This window comes from Somniosus microcephalus, chromosome 15 (genome assembly GCF_052327205.1).
Source record: "Somniosus microcephalus isolate GS21.2 chromosome 15, FLI_Smic_1.0, whole genome shotgun sequence".
NCBI classification, from domain to species: Eukaryota; Metazoa; Chordata; class Chondrichthyes; order Squaliformes; family Somniosidae; genus Somniosus; species Somniosus microcephalus.
Window position 1 is genome coordinate 87,368,674 of NC_141001.1, and position 27,887 is coordinate 87,396,560.

Consider the following 27,887-nt stretch of genomic DNA (forward strand, 5'->3'; position numbering starts at 1 on the left):
TTGGCTAAGTGACAGGAAACAGGGAGTAGTGGTGAACGGTTGTTTCTTGGACTGGAGAAAGGTACACAGTGATGTTCCCCAGGGATCGGTTCTAGGACCACTGCTTTTCTTGATATATATTAATGACTTGGATGTGGGTGTACAGGACACAATTTCAAAATTTGCAGATGACACAAAACTTGGAAGTTTAGTGAACAGTGAGGAGGAGAGTGATAGATTTAAGAGGACATACACAGGCTGGTGGAATGGGCAGACACGTGGCACATGAAATTTAACGCAGAAAAGTGTGAAGTGATACATTTTGGTAGAAAGAATGAGAGGAAATATAAACTAAAGGGTACAATCCTAAAGGGGGTGCATGAACAGAGAGACCTAGGGGTATATGTGCACAAATCGTTGAAGGTGGCAGGGCAGTTTGAGAAAGTGGTTAAAAAAGCTTATGGGATCCTGAGCTTCATGAATAGAAAGAAGAAAGAAAGACTTGCATTTATATAGCGCCTTTCATGACCACCAGACGTCTCAAAGCGCTTTACAGCCAATGAAGTACTTTTGAAGTGGAGTCACTGTTGTAATGTAGGAAATAGAGGTATAGAGTACAAAAGCGTGGAAATTATGATGAACTTGTATAAAACACTGGTTCAGCCTCAACTGGAGTATTGTGTCCAATTCTGGGCACCGCACCTTAGGAAGGATGTGAAGACCTTAGAGAGGGTGCAGAAAAGATTCACGAGAATGATTCCAGGGATGAGGGACTTCAGTTACGTGGATAGACTGGAGAAGCTGGGGTTGTTCTCCTTAGAGTAGAGAAGATTGAGAGGAGATTTGAAAGAGGTGTTCAAAATCATGAGGGGTCTGGGCAGAGTAGATAGAGAGAAACTGTTCCCATTGGCAGAAGGGTCAAGGACCAGAGGACACAGATTTAAGATGACTGGCAGAAGAACCAAAGGCGACATGAGGAAAAACCGTTTTACTCAGTGAGTGGTTAGGATCTGGAGTGCAATGCCTGAAAGGGTGGTGGAGGCAGACTCAATCATGGCTTTCAAAAGGGAGTTGGATAAGTACCTGAAGGAAAACAATTTGCAGGGCTACGGGGCAAGGGCGGGGGAGTGGGACTAGCTGAAGTGCTCTTGCAGAGAGCCGGCACGGGCTTGACCAGCCAAATGGCTTTCTTCCGTGCTGTAACCATTCTATGATTAAGTAATATGACTTCATCTACAAATACGATCAAGAACATAATTTAAAAAGTACATTAATTGGAAAGTTACTGGTGGTTTAGTCACAAATCTATAGACTTTTGTAGCAGTAACTGGTACAAATAAAAGATGTGTGTGTATAGATAATACATAAAATTAAGCAGATTTTAAATGTAAATTGTGAAGGGGTGGATTTACAATCTTATGTAAGATCAGTGGAAGAGCTGCGGAATCCCTGACAAACAGTGTAAGTGGTGCTTACAATGTGTTTCTGGGATTTCTGCAGCTCTTCCGTTGAAGTTAACAATGGACAAGTGAGAGAACCTTCACAGAAATTCACCCTAAAGTCTCAGAATGAAAAATTAAATTAGTCATATTCAGGGACTGAAAGCAAATTGAACTAGTGGAGTAAGTGATGAGAATGAAATTGTTACGGTTGATGACTTGATGTAATGTATAATTGGACAATCACAGTATACTGTGAGAAAAACCTGATCAGAAACAACACAAAAATTTATTTAAATGGTACGTCATTTTTTATAGTGCAGATCAATTCACTGCAGCTACTGTTGAGTTGGAAGGCCGACAATGGCCAGTGAAAAATGTATTTCCCTCACCATCCAGGGTAGCACTTACATCCATTCAGAAATTTCTGAATTAACATTTACCAGTAGCTATTGAAGTAGAACAGAATCTCCATCAATCTGTTAGATGAGGTAATCAACATGTTCTTATTCTGGTTTGTTTTCCATGCTGTCACGTAATCAGCTGGAGCAATGACCACAGAACTCACGCTTCAGGTTGACGGACGTGGTTCCCGAGCTGTGTGAATCCCGTGACCATGCAGGGAAATTTAAAAAGTAGGGGGAAAAGGCTCTTAAGTGCCTGTAAAGTACCTCATAATGATTTCAATTGGGTCCCCCGCCGCTGCAGGTCGGGTCGGCTCCACGATGACAGATGTGCCTGTGGGAAAGGCGCATGGGAGCAAGGTGACAGCAGGTTCCCGACCCACTGTCAAAAATAACAACTTTCTCATCCGACCCGCCACCGATCGCGCCCGCTACCACCATGGAAAATTTAGCCCAGAATGTTTATAGTTATAGTGAGGAGCTTATATGATGAGTGGAAGTGTATCTAGCACAATCAATAACTTAGAAGATGACAGTTTGGAAAAATAACCAGCAAAGTCAGGATTTCAGCTGGGAAGAAGTTGTAAAATATGGGGCTGCTGCAGTGTGGAAGGGAGATTGGTCCCAGGTCGGAACTTTTCATTGGTTTTGGGGAATTATCGTCTTGTTGCCTGGTTATTTACATCAGCTTCACAGTGCAATTCAGTTCATTGCCGTGAATTGTGAAAAAGGCCAGGCTGACCAGTGGTCCATGAACATCAGACCTCAGCTGGGTGAGCTGGGTCACAAATGGTCAGGGGGAATGTAACACAGGCCTAATGGGGTGCACTGGGCCACATATCAGAGGGGAAGATTATAAGAACACGTTCAGAGCAAGTATGTTCCCTTAAAGAAAAAGGGTGAGACTAACAAATCTAGAACTCCCTGGATGTCAAGGGACATTCAGGGTAGGATAAAGAAAAAAAGGGAAGCTTATGACAGACACTGAGGACTCAATACTGCAGAAAGCCAAGAGGAGTATAGAAAGTGCAGGGGTGAATTTAAAAAGGAAATTAGGAAAGCAAAGAGAGGGCATGAAAAATCAAGGAAAACCCAAAGATGTTTTATAAATACATTAAGAGCAAGAGGATAACTAAAGTAAGAGTAGGGCCTATTAGGGGCCATAAAGGTGACCTGTGCATGGAAACGGAAGGCATGGGTATGGTACTTAATGAATATTTTGGCTGCGATTTTATCGGCACTGAGAGGGTGAGTTTGGAGGCGGGTCAAGGGTCAAAATCGTTTTGATTGACGACAGGTTTCGATCCCGCTGTCAACCCGCCTCCAAACAATTTTCCCAAGTGTCGGGTCCCCGATTTGCGCATGGACCCGACGCCTAGCAGCGGGAAGAGGATTAAAGCCACTTACCTTCCTGTTAACAGGTACTTGATAGTAGTTAATAGGCACTTTTTCAAATTTGACACTTCTGCCTTGGGGTTCCCGACGTCCTGACACCACGCCAGGTAAGTGTGGTGTGTTGTGAGTCTGCTGTAGTGTTTCTGCATTGATGACAGCTGCAGAAGTGTTGTGAAGGATCCAATGGTGCACTGGTGAGTTTCAGAGGTAAGGAAATGTTGGGAAAATCATTTTTAATGCTTTTACACTTTTCTGTAGGTAAAAAGTTTTGAAATCGATGTCTAGTCCCACCTCATTGGGAGAAACTCTCTCACTAGTGACAGATCACTTCTGTAACCTCCCCTGCAGCTGCCATCTGTTCTAGCCTATGGAGGGAGTCACTAGAGAGCCTGGGTGCAAGAGCTCACCTTTGTACAGTGATTGTCAGTGTTTGCAGCACCTCAATGCTGTCAAACACTGAGAAATGAGCTGTCAAAGAAAAATTGTGCGTGGTCCCTTTAAGAAAACCGGCAGATGATGAGTCATCAAATGACGTCATCTGACCGGCTTCCTCTTAATTGGCTGGCAAGCCCGCAGGGGTCAATCAGTGTAAAATCACGTCCGTGGGCCGGATGTAGTTGGGGGCGGGAATGGAAGCAGGAAACCACCTGACCCGCTCCCAACCTGCATCTATTTACAAAATCGCAGCCTTTGCGTCTGTTTTCACAAAAGAGAGGGTAGTACGTTTGATGTAGTCTATATGGATTTTAGCAAGGCTTTTGATAAGGTCCCGCATGGCAGACTGGTCACGAAAGTAAAAGCCCATGGGATCCAAGGCAAAGTGGCAAGTTGGATCCAAAATTGGCTCAGAGGCAGGAAACAACGGGTAATGGTTGAAGTAACAACAGAAAATGCTGGAAATACTCAGCAGGCCAGGCAGCGTCCGTGGAGAGAGAAACAGAGTTAACGTTTCAGGTCTGGGACCCTTCATCAGACCTGAAACGTTAACTCTGTTTCTCTCTCCACGGATGCTGCCTGGCCTGCTGAGTATTTCCAGCATTTTCTGTTGTTATTTCAGAGTTCCAGCATCCGCAGTATTTTGCTATTATATTATGGTAATGGTTGAAGGGTGTTTTTGTGAATGGAAGGCTGTTTCCAGTGGGGTTCCACAGGGCTCAGTACTGGGTCCTTTGCTTTTTGAGGTATATATCAATAATTTGGACTTGAATGTAGGAAGTATGCTTAAGAAGTTTGCAGATGATACAAAAATTGACCGTGTGGTTGATAATGAAGAAGAAAGCTGCAGACTGCAGGAAGATATCAATGAACTGGTCAGGTGGGCAGAACAGTGGCAAATGGAATTCAATCTGGAGAAATGTGAGGTAATGCATTTGGGGAGGGCTAACAAAGCAAGGGAATACACTATAAATGGTAGGACACAGAGAAGTGCAGAAGATCAGAGGGACCTTGGCGTGCATGTCCATAGATCACTGAAGGTAGCAGGACAGGTAGATAAGGTGGTTAAGAAGGCATACGGGATACTTGCCTTTATTAGCCGAGGCATATAAGAGCAGGGAGGTTAAGCTTGAACTGTATAAAACACTAGTTAGGCCGCAGCTAGAATACTGCGTGCAGTTCTGGTCACCACATTACAGGAAGGATGTGATTGCACTAGAGAGGGTGCAGAGGAGATTTATGAGGATGTTGCCTGGCTGGGGAATTTTAGCTAAGAGGAAAGACTGGATAGGTTGGGGTTGTTTTCTTTGGAACAGAGGAGGTCGAGGGAGATCTAATTGAGGTGCATAAAATTATGAGGGGCCTAGATAGAGTGGATAGAAAGGACCTATTTCCCTTAGCAGAAGGGTCAATAACCCGGGGGCATAGATTTAAAGTAATTGGTTGGAGTATTGGAGGGGATTTGAGGAGAAATCTTTTCACCCAGAGGGTGGTGGGGGTCTGGAACTCACTGCCTGAAAGGGTGGTAGAGGCAGAGACCCTCGTCACATTTAAAAAGTACTTGGATATGCACTTGAAGTGTCATAACCTACAAGGCTACGGACCAAGTGCTGGAAAGTGGGATTAGGGTGGATAGCTCTTTGTCGGCCGGCACGGACAAGATGGGCCGAATGGCCTCCTTCTGTGCTGTAAATTTCTATGATTCTATGACTAGCAAAATACTGCGGATGCTGGAAATCTGAAATAACAATAGAAAATGCGGGAAACACTCAGCAGGTCAGGCAGCATCCGCGGAGAGAGGATAAAACAGAGTTAACGTTTCAGGTCTGTGACCCTTTGTCGGAACTGGGAAAAAGTAGAGATGTAACAGATTTTTAAGCAAGTGTAGGGGCAGGGAAAGGGAAGAGGGGAGGAAAGAAGAAAAGGGAAGGTCTGTGCTAGGATGGAAGGCAGGAGAGATTAAAAGACAAAAGGGATGATGGTGCAAGGCAAAAGGAGATGGTAATGGGACAAGTTAAGGAACAAAAGATGACTCTAGATAAAGTGTAAATGGCAATGACAGATTCATCAACAGCTGCCATGTGAGAGAGAAAAAAAAATAGGGGCCGAGATTTGGTCTGAAATTGCTGAACTTGATGTTGAATCCAGAAGGCTGTAAAGTGCTTAATCGGAAGATGAGGTGCTGCTCCTTGAGCTTACGTTGAGCTTCGTTGGAACAGTGTAAGAGGCCAAGGACAGAGAGATCAGAGTGGGAGTGGAGCGGAGAATTAAAGTGACAGGCGACCGGAAGCTCAGGGTCACGCTTACGGACTGAACCGAGGTGTTCCGCAAAGCGGTCACCCAATCTGCATTATAAGAACAATTGGTAACTTTATGGGTGATCTTGCAATTTCTTAATATGTTTATTATGTTAGAAATTTTATATTTAAGGGTCAACAGTTGGACAGGTAAGGAATTGTAATGGAGATTTTTTTTGGAATGCAATTGAAATGAATTTTTTTGGAAGAATGTGATGGGTGGGGAAACATATTAGCAGGAAAATTTTTACATAATGCGAATATGAATATTAGAAAGGAGGAAAACAAATTGACATAAACACTAAAACGAAAAGACGAAGAAAATTGACCAACGGCTAGACAATCGTGACATAAATGATAGACTCAACATACACAATAGGCACAAAAAGTATTACTATAAAGATAATACTTACTTGTGCTTATACCTGTCACAGAGTGTTTCCAAACAGTCATAAAACTGAGATGCATCAACGCCTTCTTGTGTTGCTGTTTCACTAGACAGCAAGCGGTGTTGTTGGATTGAGGAAGTTGGCACAATCACAGTGTTTGGATTTTTTCCCATAAGGAGATCTTGGTAAATTACAGCAATGCTTTCAAGAAATTCTGAGGGAAAAATGTAAAAGCTCCAAGTCAAAAATGTGTTATATACATAAGAAATGTCAAATAGAATGATCTTGATCATAAATATCTGAGTACAGTATATTATAGAACCAGATGTTTCCTATTCAAATACAAAGAAACCTACAAGTTTACTGTTTTGAAAGGTAATACAAGACAGACAATACCATATTTTACATATATACCATACTCAAAGCAATTTTTATGTTATATTTATGCCTGATTGGCCCCAAAAATCATATTCATAAAACAGTAAATCATAACTATATGGAAGGGAACCTACCAATGAACTGGTCACATCCCAAGATAACATATTAAAAAGTTAGAAAGAAAGCCAGTCATTCCCTACTGGTTTCTTCTGACCTTGATAACTTCAAAGGGAGAAGTCAGGGCTTTACATACAGCTGCCAATGACACAAAGCTGGGTGGGCGTGTGTGCTGTGAGGAGGATGCAGAGAAACTCCAGTACGATTTGGACAGGTTGGGCGATTGGGCAGATGCATGGCAGATGCAGTATAATGTGGATAAATGCGAGGTTATCCACTTTGGTGGCAAAAACAGGAAGGCAGGTTATTATCTGAACGGCAATAGGTTGGGAAAAGGGGAAGTGCAATGAGACCTGGGTGTCATTGTGCACCAGTCGCTGAAGGGAAGCATGCAGGTGCAGCAGGTGGTTAAGAAGGCAAATGGTATGCTGGCCTTCATAGCGAGAGGATTCGAGTACAGGAGCAAGGATGTCTTGCTGCAGTTGTACAGGGCCTTGGTGAGACCACACCTTGAGTATTGTGTGCAGTTTTGGTCGCCTTATCTGAGGAAGGATGTTCTTGCCATGGAGGGGGTGCAGCGAAGATTCACCAGGCTGATACCTGGGATGGCAGAAATGACATATGAAGAGAGATTGGGTCGATTAGGCTTATATTCGCTAGAGTTTAGAAGAATGAGGGGGATCTCATTGAAACTTATAAAATTCTAACAGGACTAGATAGACTAGATGCAGGAAGGATGTTCCCGATGGCGGGGGAGTCCAGAACCAGGAGTCACAGTCTAAGGATAAGGGGTAAGCCATTTAGGACAGAGATGAGAAGGAATTTCTTCACCCAGAGAGTGGTGAATCTGTGGAATTCTCTACCACAGAAGACAGTTGAGGCCAATTCATTAAATACATTCAAGAAGGAGTTAGATATATTTCTTAAGGCTAAGGGGATCAAGGGATATGGGGAGAAGGCAGGGACAGGGTACTGAATTTGGATGATCAGCCATGATCGCATTGAATGGCGGAGCAGGCTCGAGGGGCCGAATGGCCTACTCCTGCTCCTATCTTCTATGTTTCTATGGAACATCAGGAGGATAATGGACCGTTTCCTTCTGCTCATCTCAGGAAAGAGGACAGGGCTGCTCTTTTACAGTTTCTTTTCCCAGACAAACTTCCCTGAATAACAGCAAAAGCCTTCAGGATGTAACCAATGACAGCATTTCCCTGCATGAGTGCTGAAACAGGTCAATTTAAATACAGTTCTAACTTAGCAAGAGAAAGCTTTCCTCAAGACAGACCTTTTATGCGTATTAGTAAAAGACTATCAAGACATAAATACTCTCCTGTTTGCTATATAATGGTCCAGAAATTCGGCTCTCCATGGGTGAGTACGCGCTGGGTACTCACCCGTAGGCCGAATGGAAGTGCGGGTTTTCTGCATGCACTGCGCATGTGCGGGAAACCGGCACTTCCGATCTGCCGAACGAAGGGGTTCAGAGGTTGAACGCGCGCGCAGGGGAGGCTGCGCGTGCGCTTTGAACTTAGGTTTTTTTTGCAGGTTTTCACGCGAGGTTAAGCCTGCAGGATTTACACATTTAAAAAGCAGGCATAAGGCCTGCTTTTTACAAGGTAAGTGGTCAATTAATTAAAATTAAAACATTTTTTCCACAGGTTTATTATTTTTAAATACTTTAAAGTAAGGTAAGTTTATTTTTAGCCCCGTTTTTTTATAAAATTATTTTTTTCAAAAATTTATATTGTTTAAAATAGTTATTTAATGTAATTTATAGTTTATTTAAAAAGTGTGATTTAAAAAAAAAATTATTTGAAGGTTTACTGCTATTTTGGGGCCCGTAGTATTCATAAGTTTTGACAGGTCTTCCTGTCAGACTTATGAATGGGCTTTTCCCTCCTCCGATTGGCTGCCCATGGCTCACGTGATCCCAGGGGACGCATCGCACTAACTACGCCCCTGGGACACGCAAGCACTGCGCGCCAGCAGCTGGGCCAGGCCCCGGAGCGGAATTCCACGGGGCCCTACAGCTCAACTGCCGGCACGCAAGGTAAGTGCAGGTCGGGGGCTTGCACCCGCGGGAAGCCCCCGACCCGAATTTCTGGGCCAATATATTGTGTGTTACATGGTATAATGCTTCTATATTGTTATAATAAAAGAGCATAGCCTCTGACTTACTACGTGCAACGTATTGGAAGCTCCACTAGTAGGCACTAAACCTATTGAGAATGGCTGCTAAATTTAGAATAATTCCACCAAGTTCCTGCTTTAAAATTTCAAAATCTTACAAATTTTCACCTATTAAGATTAGGTATGATTAGGGTATTTTTCAGAGATGAACATCCCTGTAGGTTTTGTCTCTTTACATCAAGGCACTGTAACCCACTGGGGTTATAAAATGACCGTAATCATGATAAAAACAAAGGTTTTCAGACTTTACTATGCTGTGGAGACAAGTGGTACAACCTATTCCTATGAATGCAATACACAGCTGTTCAGTATTTGCTGGCCCTGCAACTTGACTTTATATCCACGTATAAAAGAAAGATTTGCATTTATATGGCGCCTTTCACGACCGCAGAAATTCCCAAAATGCTTTACAGCCAATGAAGTACTTTTGAAATGCAGTTACTGATGTAATGTAGGGAAACTTGGCAGTCAATTTGCACACAGCAAGATCCCCATAATGCTTAAAGACCAGATAATCTGTTTTTAGGAGTTGGTTGAGGGATAGATGTTGACCAGGACACCAGGGAGAGCTCCTCTGCTCTTTTTTTCAAAATAGTGCTGTGGGATATTTTATGTCCACCTGAGAGGGCAGATGGGGCCTCGGTTTAACGTCTCACCTGAAAGACGGCACCTCCGACAGTGCAGCATTCCCTCAGTACTGCACTTGGAGTGTCAGCCTAGATTATAGGCTTAAATCTCTGGAGTGGGGCTTTAACCTATGACCTTCTGACTCAGAGGTGAGTCCAACTGAGCCACGGCTGACACACATACAATGTTCTGATTATTAGCAGTTAATTTCAGTTTAACATTTAGGCAGGGTGGGTTTCTTTGCATCTGGCAGATGACAAATCTCTTTAATAAAAGCATCAAAAACTACATGGCCTTGACTCCTTTGGACGAGGCTACCCTGGATATCGTGGCATATCAGAGCATGGAACCAGGCCTCCCCAAGTTCGTGACTAGCACCAACCTGCTCCTCTATTTTGCCACCCCTTTCAATCACTTCCAGACAGCCGTAAACACAATTATACAAACACGACATACAGTATCTTGCACTGCAAGCTCTGATTGCAGGTGTGTTGTGGAGCCAGCCTTCATTCAAACATTATTCCTTTTGTATCGTTGTAGACCTATAAAAACAGCCTGCGAACACTGCCAATGGCCTAGAATAAGGCAGCAAAGCACCATATCCTGTGTCCCTCTCAGTGAAGTTTGTGAACAGGAACACAGCCAGGAGGATGCAGTTAGTGACCTTGAGAGTGTAGCATTTGTTAATGCAGACTGCACAGGCAAGGAGCCTGTAGTGTATGTGACCGTTCCACCTTTAAGAGAACTATTGTATGTAACCGTCCACCTTTAAGAGAACTATTTTAAGAGTTGCACTACTTTATCTTGGCTGCTGTATACTGTAATACCGGCGGTGACTACACCGGTATATAAGTGCTGTGTAATGATTTATTGGGCAGTTCCGCCCTGACCTTCAACCAGTAAAGTCCTGTTAAAGTTTACTCTTGTGGTCTGTGTAGTAATTCGCAATATAACGCACAGACTTAACAGTGGCGACGAGTTCGATCTTACCCTGCGGCAGAGATACATCCAAGGCAGTTAACGGGCGTCGAGAAGAGGCATCCGCCCTCGTCATTCTGCTGAGAGAGGACTCGAGTCTGCAGAGCAAGGAAGAAGGAAGAATTCTGACACGAAGCCTTCCATCAGCAACAGGCAGTGATCGTCCCTTCTATCACGGTGGTGAGTGAGCCAATCAGCCACGAGAAGCAAGTCGGCCACGTTGACTGTGAGTTGGGGAGAAAATAAAAAAGACGGAGGATATAAGGGCGGAGAACTCGACCACAGCCGGGGAAAGGAGCCGGACAGAAGTCGGGGTCAGAGGCGCTGAGTCTGGGGCAGCGTAGGGCATGGAAGCCGCGGTACAAGCGGGAATGCAGCCGGTGTGAGAGACCGGGCTACAAGCGGGAACGCAGCTGGGGTGAGAGACTGGGCTACAAGCGGGAACGCAGCCGGTGTGAGAGACCGGGCTACAAGCGGGCTGGGAGACGCAACGGCGTCGAGAGCAAGCTCGACCGCGACCGGTAAACAAGGCCGGGCAGCTACCGAGGCCGCGAGGCGCAGCGACCGAGAACCGCTTGCGCGGGAGAAAATAAAACAAATAAAAGAAAACCGCGGAGAACTCAGCCGCAGCCAGGGGGGAAAGGACCGGACTGCAAGAGGGGCTGGGAGGCGCGATTGAAAACCGCTGGGGAGGGCGAACGCAGCAATATGGCAATCGCCGTTACAGCCAGCGGGAGAGACAGAGCCCGAGCGAGCGGGAGAGACAGACCGAGCGAGCGAGGGGGAACGAGACCGAGCGAGCGAGGGGGAACGAGACCGAGCGAGCGAGGGAGAACGAGACCGAGCGAGCGAGGGAGAACGAGACCGAGCGAGGGAGACCGAGCGCGGGGAACCGCCATTTTCGGAGGCGGGGAAGAAGACAAGCGCGGGAAACCGCCATATTGAAAGTAGGCGGGGAAGAAGACAAGCGCGGGAAACCACCATTTTGAAAGTAGGCGGGGAAGAAGACAAGCGCGGGAAACCGCCATTTTTGAAAAAAAAATAAAAAAAATTCGTTGTTGTTTCTCAAAAAGATTGCGAAGATGCCTAAGCGTGGTAACATCAACGATTTCGATCCCGATGTGGAAGATTGGGCCACGTATGTAGAATGCATAGAGATATATTGTAAGGCAAATAAAATATCAAATGATGATAAAGCACTAACCTTACTAAACTCAATGGGTGCGAAGACATACGGGCTATTGAAGCATCTTCTATCACCAGCTAAACCGGCGGATCAGACTTTCGCTAATATTGTTGCTGTCCTGAAGGATCATTTGAACCCCACACCGCTGATGTTAGCGGAACGATTTAAATTTTATGCGAGAACGCAACTGAAAGAGGAAAGCAACGCGGAGTACTTGGTTGAACTGCGTAGACTAGCGAAATACAGTCAGTTTGGGGAAAATCTGACAGAGGCACTGAGAGACAAGTTCGTGTGTGGGTTGTCGAAGGAAGGAACACAAAAGCGACTGCTCGAAGAGAACGATCTTACACTTGATAAGGCTGTCCTTATTGCAGCATCGCACGAAGCCGCAGCGAGAGGCACTGCGGAAATGCAGCTGAAGGCAGCGGTACTCAGCGTGGATCAAATGGCTTCGGGTACAACGAAATGTTATCGTTGTGGGAAGACAACACACGATCAGAACCAATGCTGGTTTAAAAACCAGGAATGTAGAAAATGTGGCAAGCTTGGTCACATAGCTAAAGTATGCCGGTCAGGAAAGAAGACCAACAACAACAAAAAAGTCACCGCAGGAAAAGTACAGCAAGGTACACAAGGTGGCTGAGAAGAGTTCGGATGAACAGAATTCGGATTCAGACTCCAACAGCAAGGAACTGGGTAGTCTGAGAATTCACAATGTGAGTGAGGAAGCTGACCGACAAACTATCTGGGTCGCACTGCAGATAGCAGGAGTCCACGTGAATATGGACTTGGACACCGGATCGGCGTTGACGGTCATGAATAAACTAGATTACAAAAAGTTATTCACACATATTCCCCTACGGGATACGAAGATAGTATTGCAAACATACACGGGGCAAAGAGTATACCCCATCGGAAAGATAAAAGTCAAGGTGAGACACAAGGGCAAAGAACACCAAGGAATGGACTTATATGTACTACCTGAGGGAGGTCCACCACTTCTGGGACGGGAGTGGATCAGGAAAATCAATATGGACTGGCACTCCCTAAAAGCAATAACGGTAGATTCTGGAAAGAAAAATGGCAAACCTGCACGATTGTACAAAGCAGAGAGTGAGAACTCGGTGAAGACAATCAGCTCAGACTCTGGAACTGATGATGGTAAGACCAGCCCATGTGCAAAAGACAAGTTTAAAATGGACTTGCAGACTAATGATGGAAAAACGAAGGAGTGCATAAATGCTTCAGAAGAGAACAAAGTATCAGAACAGATCTCCACTGAACAACAACAACATAGTTTGACAGAGAGTTCTGAGTCTGTCCAGTCTACAGACATGCACAAGTCTGAGGAACACCGGGCTCGAACTCAACTCAATTTCAAACTACAACAGCAATTGGAACAAATGATTCGCCGTTTTGAGCAAGAGATGAATGCGAAGAAAAAGTTCTTTGACACAGAGTGGGAGAATCTGGAAAGACAGCTGAAGCAGCTGATTGAGAAAATGGAGCAGGAACACACAAACCGTCTGCGCGAGGAGGCCAAACGAATCAAAGCTGAACAAGAAAGGGAATATGTCGAATTCATCGATCAGTTGAAAGCTAAGAAGAAAGAGCACCCTTTTGTGAGCAGTGTCAGCAGTACTAAGCCACTCAGGGAATTGGGGGCAGAGGCAAAAACTGAAGATGCTGCAGAGATCAAGTTTGTTGCTGAAAGCGCTACTTCCAGAGCTTTGCTTCGAATTGAAGAATTGCCAGTTAAAATTGTGAAAACCTTGAGAGAGAAGATTGACATGGAGAAACATCGTGTCATTTTCGAATGCAAGGTTTCCAGGTCAAATGCTGCTGTCAAGTGGTATTACAAAGAAAAAGAGATTCATCCCAGTAATAAATATGAGATTGTGAGTGAAGATGTGTACAGGAAGCTCGTTATTAATAATGTCGCTTTTGAAGATGAAGGCAACTACATGTGCGACGCCATAGATGACCAAAGCACAGCAAAGTTATATGTAGAAGAGCAATCAATTGCCATCATTAAACCCATATGTGATGTGGAAGTGTCAGAGCCAAGTGACGCCATTTTTGAGTGTGAGCTTTCAGTTGCTGACGTGAAGTCTCCAAAATGGATACTAAATGGTGAAATTCTTCATGCTTCTGAAGATGTGGACATGGAACATCGTGGCACTATTCATCGTCTCACTCTGAAAAAAACAACTTGTAAGATGACCGGCTTGCTGCAGTTTATGGCAGGGAAATCAAAATCTGAGGCAAGGCTGACTATTAAAGAGCCTCCGTCAAAGGTAGTCAAAGAACTACAGAACATTACAGTGGAAGAGAAGCATTCTGCTACTTTGAACTGTGAGTTTACACTTACTCCTAAGTGGGTCAGATGGTACAAAGACCAGAGCTTAATCGAATCTTCTGACCGTTACAAATTTAAACAGAATAAGAATGTGATAGAACTTACCATTACAAATCTCACCCCCAAAGACCCTGGTGAATATAGCTGCAAATCAAGTAATGCACAGACCGCAGCCACACTCACGGTTGGAGCTCCAAAAATAGAAATAATAAACCATTTGGAGGACGTAGATACTGAGGAGGACAGCAATCTAGTATATTCATGTGAGTTGTCCCGTGATGATGAAGATGATGACTCATCTGAACCATTATCACCCCTTCCAGGTCACGCACGTGGTCCCTCTGAACTGAGCCAAATCAGTCTGGAAGTAGGAAAACTTCCCAAGGTACTTGAGCCTTTAGAAGTCAGCAAGACTGGTTCTGAAGTTACGAAAGTTCAAGCTGTTAAGTCCAGTGAAGGACTATTGGATGAGTCACCCCAGCAACGTGAACCTACTACACCACCGAGAACTACTACACCACCGAGGCGTTATCCGGACCGAGTCAGGAAGCGCAGGAGGCGCCTCCGCAAAGACTGAATCTGTGAACTGTTTTCCGCAGAGATTGAATCTGTGAACTGTTTCCCGCAGAGACTGAATCTGTGAACTGTTTTTACATGAAGTTGGATATATATGTTATGATGTTATGTTTAATGGGGAATAGGTATATTGTAAGCTAAAAAGGGAGGATTGTAGTGTATGTGACCGTTCCACCTTTAAGAGAACTATTGTATGTAACCGTCCACCTTTAAGAGAACTATTTTAAGAGTTGCACTACTTTATCTTGGCTGCTGTATACTGTAATACCGGCGGTGACCACACCGGTATATAAGTGCTGTGTAATGATTTATTGGGCAGTTCCGCCCTGACCTTCAACCAGTAAAGTCCTGTTAAAGTTTACTCTTGTGGTCTGTGTAGTAATTCGCAATATAACGCACAGACTTAACAGAGCCAGTGGTGGTGGCAGAGAAAGAGCAGGTATCTGCTGGACAGATCAGAGGCATGTATAATGCCTTGGGTTCTTGGGAACCCTTGCACCAGGGAAAACTTTCGCACTTTGTGTTGCTGATGTTTCTATTCCACAGGGAAAGCGATGAATGCGTTGACACTTGCAAACAAGGCCTCCAATAGTAGTTGCTTGATGCATCTGTACAGCTGACTGATTTGGCACATGTCACTCGTAATGCCTTGGAAGGATCTGGCGACAAGAACCTTTAAAGCAATATAAAATTTCACACCCATGGAATGAGCTGTTCCTGTGGTGGAAGTCGTTTGCAGATCAGCCTCCAGCAGATGGCACAGCCATGTGACAGCCTCCCTTGTGAAATGGCAGTGCCCAAGACAGATCTCCTCTGTTATGCCCAAGAAGGGCTGGGAGAGTCAATAAATGCAGGGTGTGTACATAGTGCCAAAATTGAAGTTATGGTTCTTTAAGAAGAATGCAGAGTGCACAGATATATGGAAACTGCATGATAATGCAGTTCAACAAAGCTAAATGCGAACCAGTACATTTTGAAAAAAAGAACAGGAAGCTGAAACATACCTGAAAAGGTACATTTCTCAATGGAGTGGCGGAACAGACACGCCTTCCTCCAATCTCAATAACTACCCGTTACCCCTACTCCCTGCATTCTAGTTTTTTTAGCCAATTTGCTATACAATCAGCTATTTGTCCCCTGACTCCACATGCCCTTACATTATATTTGATCTAAACTAAGAATATATATTATCCCAGATTCTACAGAGTCACATCACTTATAAAATGTAACACACTATTGCTACTGTGATGCCTTTCTGATCGAGTCCAGTAGGGGTCAACAAATTACAACACAAGACAAGATCTTGTGCAACCCTCATTCTGAGATGTGAACAAGACCCATAACTCAACTTGTGTGACCGTAGGAATCAGGGGATAACGTTTTAAAATCTCACTCTGGATTGGCAATGAAAACACACATCAAAAACCCTCCAAAAGTAGCATTTTATAACTTAAGGAGCACATGGCCTGTTTCTGTGCTGTAAATTCTATGTAATTCATGTATTATGGTTATATTTGACTTAATAACTTAAATTTTGAATTTAATTTGAAACCAGTTAGCCCACTACCTGTTATAGTGAGGAACATTATCAAGCCAACAATGCCAACCTCTATGTGGATTATTTGATGATGAGATAACCTACTATCATCTTCTATTGAGCTAATCTATCTATAAGAAAAGCAACTGAATCCAGTGAAGTTCTACTTCTGATTGATCCATTGCATCACCAGAGACCAACACAGGAGAACTACGGACGGCAGACACTTTGGAACTACAGCATGGAAGACTTGGGTAGATTAATCTTCCATAAGACTTGGGTACCGTCGCTCAAAAACCATGTTGTTCCTTAGCTACAAAAATGATCTAGATAATGAAATTATGTAGGCTTGTCAAATTTGTGGACCACACTAAAATTCAAAGAGCAATAGAGGCCAGGTGTGGGAGAAATGGGTTTTGCTTCCTGGGACACTGGCACCAGTACTGGGGCGGGAGGGAGCTGTTCCGTTGGGACGGGCTTCACTTGGCCAGTGCTGGGACTAGAGTCCTGGCGGATCATATAACTAGGGCTGTAGAGAGGGCTTTAAACTAACTAGTGGGGGGGAGGTTCCTAGAGAGCAAATAATAAAAATGACAACAGAGAAGGTCATAGACTTAGGTAGCAGTGGGGAAATTAAAAACCAGAGGCAGAAGGTTTGGAGCAAAAGGTAAAGTAATAAAAAGGGCAAAAGCAGGAACTAAGTGTCACAAACCATATTTGAAAGTTCTCTATCTGAATGCACGTAGCATTCGTAACAAAATAGACGAGTTAATGGCACAAATAACTACATATGGGTATGATCTTGTGGCCATTACAGAAACATGGCTGCAGGGTGACAATGCCTGGGAATTAAACATACCAGGTTATTTAACGATCAGGAAGGACAGGCAAGAAGGAAGGGGAGGTGGGGTGGCTATGTTAATAAAGGAAGGAATCACTGTAATACAGAGAAATGATATTGGGTCAAAAGATCAGGATAATGAAACAGTTTGGGTGGAGGTAAGGAATAATAAGGGGACAAAAACACTAGTGGGCGTAGTCTATAGGCCTCCGAACAGTTGCAACTCTGTTGGACGGAGTATCAATCAGGAAATAGTTGAGGCTTGTAATAAGGGAGCATCTATAATTATGGGGGATTTTAACTATCATATTAATTGGACAAATCAAATTGGGCAGGGCTGCCTTGAGGATGAGTTCATTGAGTGTATTAGGGATGGGTTTCTTGAGCAGTATGTAACTGAACCGACCAGGGGGCAAGCAACCTTAGATCTGGTCCTGTGTAACGAGACAGGATTAATTAAAAATGTCCTAGTAAAGGATCCCCTTGGAATGAGTGACCATAACATGGTTGAATTCCATATTCAATTAGAGGGTGAGAAGGTTGGATCTCAAACAAGCGTGCTAAGCTTGAATAAAGGAGACTATGAAGGTATGAGAGTGGAATTGAGTAGAGTGGATTGGGAAAATAGATTAAAGGGTAAGACGATACATGATCAGTGGTGTACATTTGAGGAGTTATTTTACAACTTCCAAAAAATATATATTCCACTGAGAAGAAAAGGGTGTAAAAGAAAAGACAGCCATCCGTGGCTAAGTAAAGAAATTAAGGATAGTATTCGACTAAAAACAAGGGCATATAAGGTAGCCAAATCTAGTGGGAGGATAGAGGATTGGGAAAACTTTAAAAGACAGCAAAAAATAACAAAAAGATTGATTAAGAAAGGGAAGATAGATTATGAAAGTAAATTAGCAAAAAATATAAAAACAGACAGTAAGAGTTTTTATAGTTATATAAAAAGAAAAAGGGTGGCTAAAGTAAATGTTGGTCCCTTAGAGGATGAGACCGGGAAATTAATGGTGGGAAATATGGAGATGGCAAAAACACTGAATGAATATTTTGTATCAGTCTTTACAGTAGAAGACACTAAGAATATCCCAACACTGGACAAACAGGGGGCTATAGCGGGGGAGGAGCTAAACACGATCAAAATCACTAAGTGGTACTCGGTAAAATAATGGGACTCAAGGCGGATAAATCACCTGGACCTGATGGCTTACATCCTAGGGTCTTGAGGGAAGTGGCGGTAGGGATTGTGGATGCATTGGTAATAATTTTCCAAAACTCCCTGGACTCAGCAAAGGTCCCGGCAGACTGGAAAACTGCTAATGTAACGCCCTTATTTAAAAAGGGCAGTAGACAGAAGGCTGGAAACTATAGACCGGTTAGCCTAACATCTGTGGTAGGTAAAATATTGGAGTCCATTATTAAGGAGACAGTAACAGGACATTTGGATAATCATAATTTAATAGGACAAAGTCAGCATGGTTTTATGAAGGGGAAGTCATGTTTGACAAATTTGCTGGAGTTCTTTGAGGAAGTAACATATAGGGTGGATAAAGGGGAACCAGTGGACGTAGTGTATTTAGACTTCCAAAAGGCATTTGACAAGGTGCCATACAAAAGATTATTGCTTAAGATAAAAAATCACGGGATTGGGGGTAATATTCTGGCATGGATAGAGGATTGGCTATCGAACAGAAGGCAGAGAGTTGGGATAAATGGTTCATTCTCGGACTGGCAATCAGTAACTAGTGGTGTTCCACAGGGGTCAGTGCTGGGTCCCCAACTCTTTACAATCTGTATTAACGATTTGGAGGAGGGGACCGAGTGTAACATATCAAAGTTTGCAGATGATACTAAGATGAGAGGGAAAGTAGTGAGTGAGGAGGACATAAAAAACCTGCAAGGGGACATAGACAGGCTAAGTAAGTGGGCAGAGATTTGGCAGATAGAATACAATACTGGAAAGTGTGAGGTTATGCACTTTGGCAGGAAAAATCGTAGAGCAAGTTATTATCTTAATGGCAAGAAACTGGAAAGTACTGAAGTACAAAGGCATCTGGGGGTCCTGGTGCACGAAACTCAAAAGGTTAGTATGCAGGTGCAGCAAGTGATTAAGAAGGCCAATGGAATGTTGGCTTTCATTGCTAGGGGGATAGAATATAAAAATAGGGAGGTATTGCTTCAGTTGTACAAGGTATTGGTGAGGCCGCACCTGGAATACTGCATACAGTTTTGATGTCCATACTTAAGAAAAGACATACTTGCTCTCGAGTCAGTACAAAGAAGGTTCACTCGGTTAATCCCGGGGATGAGGGGATGGACATATGAGGAGAGGTTGAGTAGATTGGGACTCTACTCGTTGGAGTTCAGAAGAATGAGAGGCGATCTTATTGAAACATATAAGATTGTGAAGGGGTTGGATCGGGTGGATGCGGGGAGGATGTTCCCGATGATGGGTGAAACTAGAACTAGGGGGCATAATCTTAGAATAAGGGGCTGCTCTTTCAAAACTGAGATGAGGAGGAACTACTTCACTCAGAGGGTGGTAGGTCCATGAAATATGCTGCCCCAAAAAGCTGTAGAAGCTACATCATTACATAAATTTAAAACAGAAATAGACAGTTTCCTAGAAGTAAAGGGAATAAAGGGTTATGGGGAGCGGGCAGGAATTTGGACATGAGTCTAGGTTCGGATCGGTCATGGCCCTGTGGGTAGCGGAGCGGGCCCATGGGCCATGTAGCCTGATCCTGCTCCTATTTCGTGTGTCTAATTCTGTTAGATTCAGGAGATGGTTCTGTGATAGTAGATTGGCGGTTAGGATCAGATCAGCCATGATCTTATTGAATGGTGGAGCAGGCTCGAGGGGCCGATTGGCCTACTCCTGCTCCTATTTCTTATGTTCTTATGTTCTTATGTAGGGTATGCAACTAAAGATCTGCAAAAAATTCGGATCAGTAATGCAACTGGACAACAAATGCCAAATGAAATTTAACAGTATAGATATAGTACACAATAAATGGAATTGAACTAATTTGAGAGACTTAGAAAGGGATCTGTAAATAATAGTTGATAATAGTCTGTGGGCAAGTGTAAGTGTAATGAACGGCTAAATGGAAAGGAGTTATTACGGGCAATGTCTATTCAAGAGCATACTATGTATGCTATTGTAATTTCAAGCAGAATAATTCAACAATGTGTGTTGCAGAAATCCATAATGTGCACTCGAACTAGACAAGAACAGCAGACCCCAATTGGTCCAGACAGCAGTGTTCCTCTCCACATTTCCACCCACTCTCATTTCCAAGTCTTTCTTTCACACACACACATTTCCACCCACTCTCATTTCCCAGTCTTTCATTCACACACACACACTTCCACCCACTCTCATTTCCCAGTCTCTCTCTCACACACACACACTTCCACCCACTCTCATTTCCCAGTCTCTCTCTCACACACACACACACACTTCCGCCCACTCTCATTTCTCAGTCTCTCTCTCACACACACACACACACTTCCACCCACTCTAATTTCTCAGTCTCTCTCTCACACACACACACACACTTCCACCCACTCTCATTTCTCAGTCTCTCTCTCACACATACACATAGATCCGCACACCCACACAGTGCAGAGAAAGTGAGGCAATCATAATAATACCAAAATGAAGATGGCACTAGAGATACAATTTTATCACAGACAGGAATCTATAGCTCCGATTTATACTGGAGAAATCATGGGCAACAGTGCAGCATTATAACTTTACATTTAATATCAAAAACACACTTTATTAATTCCAGGCATCCATTTAATTACCTGAAAAGGACAAGGTGTAAATTAAGAAATTTTGGTCTAGAAATTCGTCTCGGGTGGTGGCGCAAAACGGGCGATATCGGATCAGCCGCCCATTTTCCAGTTTATCTTAGGTTGATTGAAGTCTCCAAATAACATAACCTTCCTGTTCTCACATGCCCTGCATATCCACTCATAGAGCAAAGTATCCTCCTTCTTACGCTGACCTGGTGGTCTATAGTACACCCCTCATGTTAGCTTGGATTTCTTTTGCATGTCTAACCAGCGGAGCTCATTTTATAGCTTCCTACCTCCCACAGGATTAACTTCTTTTACGTCCCAGGTGTCCCTGACATATGGGGCTACACCACCTCCTTTTTAGTCCATTCTCTTTTGTAAACACCCTATAACCCTGAAAGTTATATTCATTTCCATTCTCTGGATTTAGCCATATTTCTGATATTCCTAGCACAACGCAGTTCTCTACTGTCAAAACAGCCTCCAGTTCCAGTATTTTATTTCTGATGCTTCTAGGGACCAGACATATATATATCTTCATTTAGATTTGCCTCCTCTCACAGCCGCCAGTGTCTGTCTGTTCCTGGTCTCCTGTTCCTGGTCTCCTGTTCATATGTGTCTTCTCTGGGTTTCTGTATCGATACCTGCCAGTTGACTGCCTTCTACCCTCAAATCTGTTTGATATGCCTCCATTCCACATATCTAGGGTAAATGATTTTCTATTGCTGTTTCAATGTTTCTCACAAATCTCTTTGTCCCTACTCAGTTTAACTGCAGCCCATCTCCCTTATGCCAGTCCTTTTTATTCTGAAAGAATTCCTAGTTATTGATGAAGGTAGAATTGTTTCTCACATTCTGCTGCCAGCCACTCGTTTACCTCCTCATTTTTTTTTCAAATTCCCCTCCTTTCCAGATATTAGAAGTATACCAGAGAACATTCTCCATCATTGAGTTTTCAGTCAATCCTGATATATGTGGCTTTTAAGACCCCTATATTATTTCACCCTATGTCATTTACCCAATGTGGACGACAGCCACTGGGTCCTTACCTTTCCCCTTCAGTATTCCTTCTAACCTTTCCTCAACATTTACACCTTTAGCTCCAGGTGGACATTTCACCATCCTAGAAGTACTGTCCTTGCAACATATGGCTATCTACCTTTCTGAGCAAATAATTACCTATAACTACAATCGCTCCGCGACCTGCAAACTGCATCTCTGTTCAGACAGTCCTCTCTGTTTTTTTTTAAACTGTCTTTTCCTATGGGATCTTATCACCTCCTGCAATGTTGGACAGTGCCTGGTATCTGTTTGCTAATATAATCTATTGATTCGCTTCACAGGGTTTCCTACCTTTATTGCTTCTTTTAACAACCTTTTTAATATTTCCATTTCCTTGACTTTCTTCAGCACTTGTCCCTTGGTCATGACAACACTATTCCTGATTTCTACTGGTCTTCAACTCATTTCCCTAAGATGACTCACTTATTGAATTTAATATTATCCATTCACCCTCAAAAATTCCCTTTCTTCAGTCTGCCTTTTCCTCGCTCTCAAAGGCCACAAGTCTTTCTTTAAAGCTTACTGATTAACAGAATGTTTGCAACACTTTACCCCTCTACTGTATCATTTGTGAGTATCCCACAGAAAACACACTGCATGCAGTACGTCTTCATTATACAGGTAGACTATCCTTTATCCGAACTTCCGAAAACCGAAAACCTCTAAAAACCGAAAGTTTTTTCGTTCAGCGTAAGTTGTGCGCACGACATGACCAGAGTGGCGCACGACTTACGCTGAGCAGGGCAGAGGGTCACCGAGTTCCCTCCTGGGTAGGAGATTGCAGGCCGAGCCGGGCAGTGTGAAGGAGGTACCGGGAGAGTGAACCCAACAATACAGTGGCCCGTCCGATAGCTGCAGCGGCCCATCCGATATTCTCTTCTCCCCCCGACCCGACCTGAACCGAACCGCGGCCCGTCCGATATTCTTTTCTCCCCCCCCCGACCCCCCCCGCGCGACCCCCGACTCCCGCGACCCCCCCCCGACCTGAACCGCGGCCCGTCCGATATTCTTTTCTCCCCCCCCACCCGACCTGATTTGCGGGCCAGCTTAGTAGGAGTCAGCTGATATCCGGCTTTCCAGAGAAGCAGGAAGGGGAATGAGACACGGAACAGTCGCAAGAGGTAGCCTGAACTTTAAAAATTTCCCAGTCTTATAATAATACCTTCTGAAATCCGAAAAATTCCGAAAACTGAAACTCAGCTGGTCCCAAGGCTTTCGGATAAGGGATAGTGTACCTGTACTACCCTTGCTTGTTCCCTTTCTTCATTATATGTTTCCAGTTGCCTCCTTTTAATTTTACTTTTTTTTTATCTCTGGTGCTCCCTTTGATTTTACTTCTGTCTGGTGCCCCCTTTTAACACAATTACTTCCCTCAGGTGTTCCTTTTTGACTCTTAACTCGCCCCTTTGCCTTTGAATCACTTTAGGTGTTTGTTTCAGCCTATGTTGCCTTTTAAAAAAAGATTTCTTTACCTTAGTGGTTCCATTTTAGTCCTTTCACTCCCTTTGTTTTACCTTCTTTCCCAGAAGTTCCAAGCTGTGCCCGAGGCTTTTGAGTGCTTAACCTACTACTGCAGTTTCCCCCCTCCCATGTTGATAGCTCCCTATGGAGTCCACCTTCTGTTGAATCCACTGCTTTGATGTATTAAGATTAGTAATTTCAGGATGCAAGAGCTCTCCAAATCTGCAGTATTTTTGTGTTTTATACTGATGTAAACATTCTACCTTAAAATAGTTTCTTTTTTTATCTTGGCTAACTTGAATAACTGAATCATATGTTTTATATCCTAATTAGTTATCTGAATGGTGCCACGATGTATATTGTTAGATGTGGCTACCCAAAAATAATTTGTGGTTCAGTGTCATTTTCTACTAAAGCTGTTATTATTGTGCGAAGTAAAATGCAAAGCATGGAAATCAGCCACAATCAAGCAACGCTTAATATGATTTTGAAGTGACAGAAGTTAAGGCTGAGGACAAAACTGAAAACCATTTTGCTTCGTATCACTTTTGGTGCTTCCTTTAATTTTTGTTTCCAGCAATTAATTTTATATTCACACAGCCAAATTAAAAGGTATTGAAACATAAATCGAAGGAATATATATATTTTAGTTTTATTTGGTTTTCTTTTTTTGTGAGCAGGGGAGGTATCCTGCTGTGACCTCATTGCCCCCACACAACTATGGAGTACCTCATATTGCTGAGGGAGATGGGAATAAAATGACACAGAAAGTTGCTGATAATATTTTAATTTACGAAAGGCTTCTATAACACAAAAATGAAGCACAGTATTCTGATGTTCCAAGTGCACATCACCATAGAATGGATGGACATAACTCTCCATAGTGTTACAGGAAACTTTCTGGTATCCGGCACCGACGGGACCGAGCTGGTGCCGTTAGATCAAAACTGCCGTAGAAACCAGCGCTAATGTTAAAACATACGGAGCTCAGAGCTCCGTGTGAAGCAACAAACCCTGTTGCTTAGCAACAGCTTCAAAACAGTCGACGCAGCTTGCAAGCGTCTAGCTGAAGCTGTTGCTTAGCTACAGAGACGCTTGCAGAGCCAGGACAGGAGAAAAGAAGCAACGAAAATAAAAAAAATTATCTGAACCGACTCCTGAATTTTGCCGGTAGATAGAGCTTTCCGGACATTTAACCTCCGGATAAACGAAAGTTTCCTGTACTTTGTAATCTCAGCTGTGACACTAGGGACCAGTACTTTATGACAGGAAGAAAGGGAAAATGAAAAGAGTGAGCCAACCTGTTTAAGGGTTATTCATTATAAAGCCCAAGAGCCAACTGTAGCCTTCACGAGGACCTGCTGCAACCTCTGATGGAGGCCCAATCCTGCTAATGTCCCCGGGTCCACTCACAATTTCAGCTGGGTTTTTTAAATAGCAATTTAGCAATTGTGCTATCACAGTGATTGGGACAAATCGTGCAATATTTTTAAATCTTGTGAAATTGGCCCTTGTTAAGATTGTGTACTTAGCTTTCTTCTCAGTGCCATTTGGTGGCATGTTTGTTTACTCCGTGTGGCTGTTCTCCCACACTACAAAAGAATATTAAGAGAAGAGATATTTTCTTTTTTTTGGGCATGTTTATTTCATTGTTTTGTCATTGATACCACCAAGGCTCTGTTCTGCCATTGTCTTTCTTCCAACAAAATCATCCACCTGCTCCGTATTATTTTAAGCAAAATGTACATGGCTATGTTCTATCTATCTATCTATCTATATAAAAGGACCGATCTGTCTGTCTGTCTGTCTGTCCTCCCGTCTGTCTGTCTGTCCGGCTATACACTCTAAAGTTATAGAGCGTACCTACACGCGCGTCACATCAAAAGAAAGCTTACGATTCCGGAACGGTCATAAACGTATTTACTTTTCGGTCGGACAAAAATTGTTCAGACAATATACAAAAAACCTTCAAAATTCCACTCATTATCTGCTAATTAGCATTGAGTGACGTCAAGGTTGACCAATCCTGTGACCTGATGATTGACCAATCCTACAGTTCAGTCACCTGATGGTTGGCCAATCGCTGCGTCTGTGGGCGGGACGAATAATTTTGAACTCAGGCATTGGGCAGCCATTACTTCAACTACTTCCAGCTCAAAATCTGCTAATCCAGCTTCGAAAAAGTTTGTATCTCTTTTAAAAATAACATAAGATTTACCAAAAACGTTTAATAAGTACTTTCACTTTCATCTTTGAAGGTATTAAAAGGTTGAAATGTTGCCCGGCAGCAGATTCACAGAGGGACAGAGAGACTGGGCCGAAAGCCTGGGACTCGTGTATATATATAAATAAAAGGATCCGTCTGTCTGTCTGTCCGGGCATCACTCAAAAGTTATAGAGCGTACCTACACATATGTTATATCAAAAGAAAGGTTATGATTAGGAGAGTCTACTAGGCGTATTTACTTTTTGGTCAGACAAAAATTGTTCGGACAGTGGACAAAAAACGTTCAAAAATCCGCTCATTAGCGGGTTGGCCAATCATACGGGGGAATCCGCTCATTAGCATTGAGTGACGTGAAGGTTGACCAATCCTACGGGGGAGCCATTAGCTGCGGCCATTGTTAGTTTGGGCCTCCTCCTCCTCATTCTCTCCGCTTTCTCCCCTCTCTCCTGTCACCCCAGCCTCTCCGCTCTGCAGGATGTCACTGCCGAGCTCTTCGGGTCGGAGGCCCAGGGCACCATCGCCGCTGTCCCCGACCGAAATCTAACACAGGAGTCTGGAGCGAAAGGCCTTCGACTGCCGCCCGGCCAACCGGCTCCAAAGGCCCCACCTGGTTCAACATGAGGAACCCCGGGCTCGCTTCGGAGCGATGGGTGCCCGGCCTCCCGCTGTCGGACTGACTCCGTTCTGGTACCGAGGTGAGTCGGGCCCGGCCTGAGGCGCTAGGCTGCGCACGGGGGCTCGGGCCGGAGCGGGAGCTCAGCTGTGGTCAGTCGGGCCGGGCCTGAGGTGCTAGGAAGGGAGAGGGGAGGGAGGGAGAGAGAGAAAGGCCTTGTATGCCGTCCTGATCGTCGTAGCAGCGGTGGCGGTGCTGCAGTATCCAACGTCGAGTCTTGTGTCTGAGTGGTCGACGAAGGGTCCTGGGGCTCCGGCATGCCGTCTACAGGGGTTGGGTTGGGAGAAGTGATGGATAATAACGGTGGTGATTCAGGGGCGCCCGAGGGTGCGAGGTCTCATATGGAGACCGTGTCCTCCCGCCCGTCTGGGTATGCCACGTAGGCATACTGGGGGTTGGCGTGTAGGAGGTTCACCCTCTCGACCAGGGGGTCCATTTTATGGGTCCTCACGTGCCTCCGCAGTAGGACGGGCCCAGGAGAAGTCAGCCATGTCGGTAGCGAGGTTCCCGATGTGGACTTCCTGGGGAAAACGAACAGTTGCTCATGAGGGGTGGCATTAGTGGCAGTGCAATGCAGTGACCGGATGGAGTGGAGCGCCGCAGGGAGGGCCTCCTGCCAGCGAGAGGTCGGAAGGCCCTTAGATTTTAAGGCTAAGAGGACGGCCTTCCAAACCGTCGCGTTCTCTCTTTCCACCTGGCCGTTCCCCCGGGGGTTGTAGCTGGTGGTCCTGCTCGTAGCAATACCTCTCGCGAGCAGGTACTGACGAAGTTCGTCGCTCATGAAAGATGAGCCCCGGTCGCTATGTATATAGCTGGGGAACCCGAACAAGGCGAAGAGGTCATTCAGACATTTGATGACCGTGGTACTGGTCATGTCTGGGCAAGGGATGGCAAACGGGAAACGGGAGTACTCATCAACAATGTTGAGGAAGTACACGTTGCGGTCAGAGGAAGGGAGGGGCCCCTTAAAGTCGATGCTCAAGCGCTCGAAGGGGCGAGTGGCCTTGATCAGGCTTGCTCTGTCTGGCCTATAAAAATGCGGTTTGCATTCGGCACAGATTTGGCAGTTCCTGGTCATAGTTCTGACCTCCTCGATGGAGTAGGGCAGGTTGCGGGACTTAATGAAGTGGCAGAATCTGGTGACCCCGGGGTGGCAGAGGTCATTGTGGAGGGTCCGCAGTCTATCAACTTGCGCGTTGGCGCATGTACCTCGTGATAGAGCATCTGGGGGCTCATTGAGTTTCCCGGGCCGGTACAAGATATCATAATTGTAGGTGGAAAGTTCAATTCTCCACCTCAAGATTTTGTCGTTCTTGATTTTGCCCCTCTGCTTATTATTGAACATAAAAGCAACTGAACGCTGGTCAGTGAGAAGGGTAAATCGTTTTCCGGCCAGGTAATGCCTCCAGTGTCGCACCGCTTCCACAATAGCCTGGGCCTCCTTTTCGACAGAGGAGTGTCGAATCTCGGGGCCCTGGAGGGTCCTTGAGAAAAAGGCCACGGGTCTCCCCGCCTGGTTAAGGG

The 27,887-nt window shown here is 44.4% G+C and overlaps 1 protein-coding gene across 1 annotated transcript in view; it reads right to left on the bottom strand.

Moving 5' to 3' along the window:
• The window catches only part of cstpp1 (centriolar satellite-associated tubulin polyglutamylase complex regulator 1), a 468,108-nt gene that overhangs the window by 39,504 nt on the left and 400,717 nt on the right, over nucleotides 1-27,887 (bottom strand). The window contains exon 6 of the mRNA XM_086008095.1: nucleotides 6,363-6,552. Within this exon, the coding sequence (XP_085864221.1) occupies nucleotides 6,363-6,552 (190 nt within the window). The remainder of the gene's footprint in view (nucleotides 1-6,362; nucleotides 6,553-27,887) is intronic.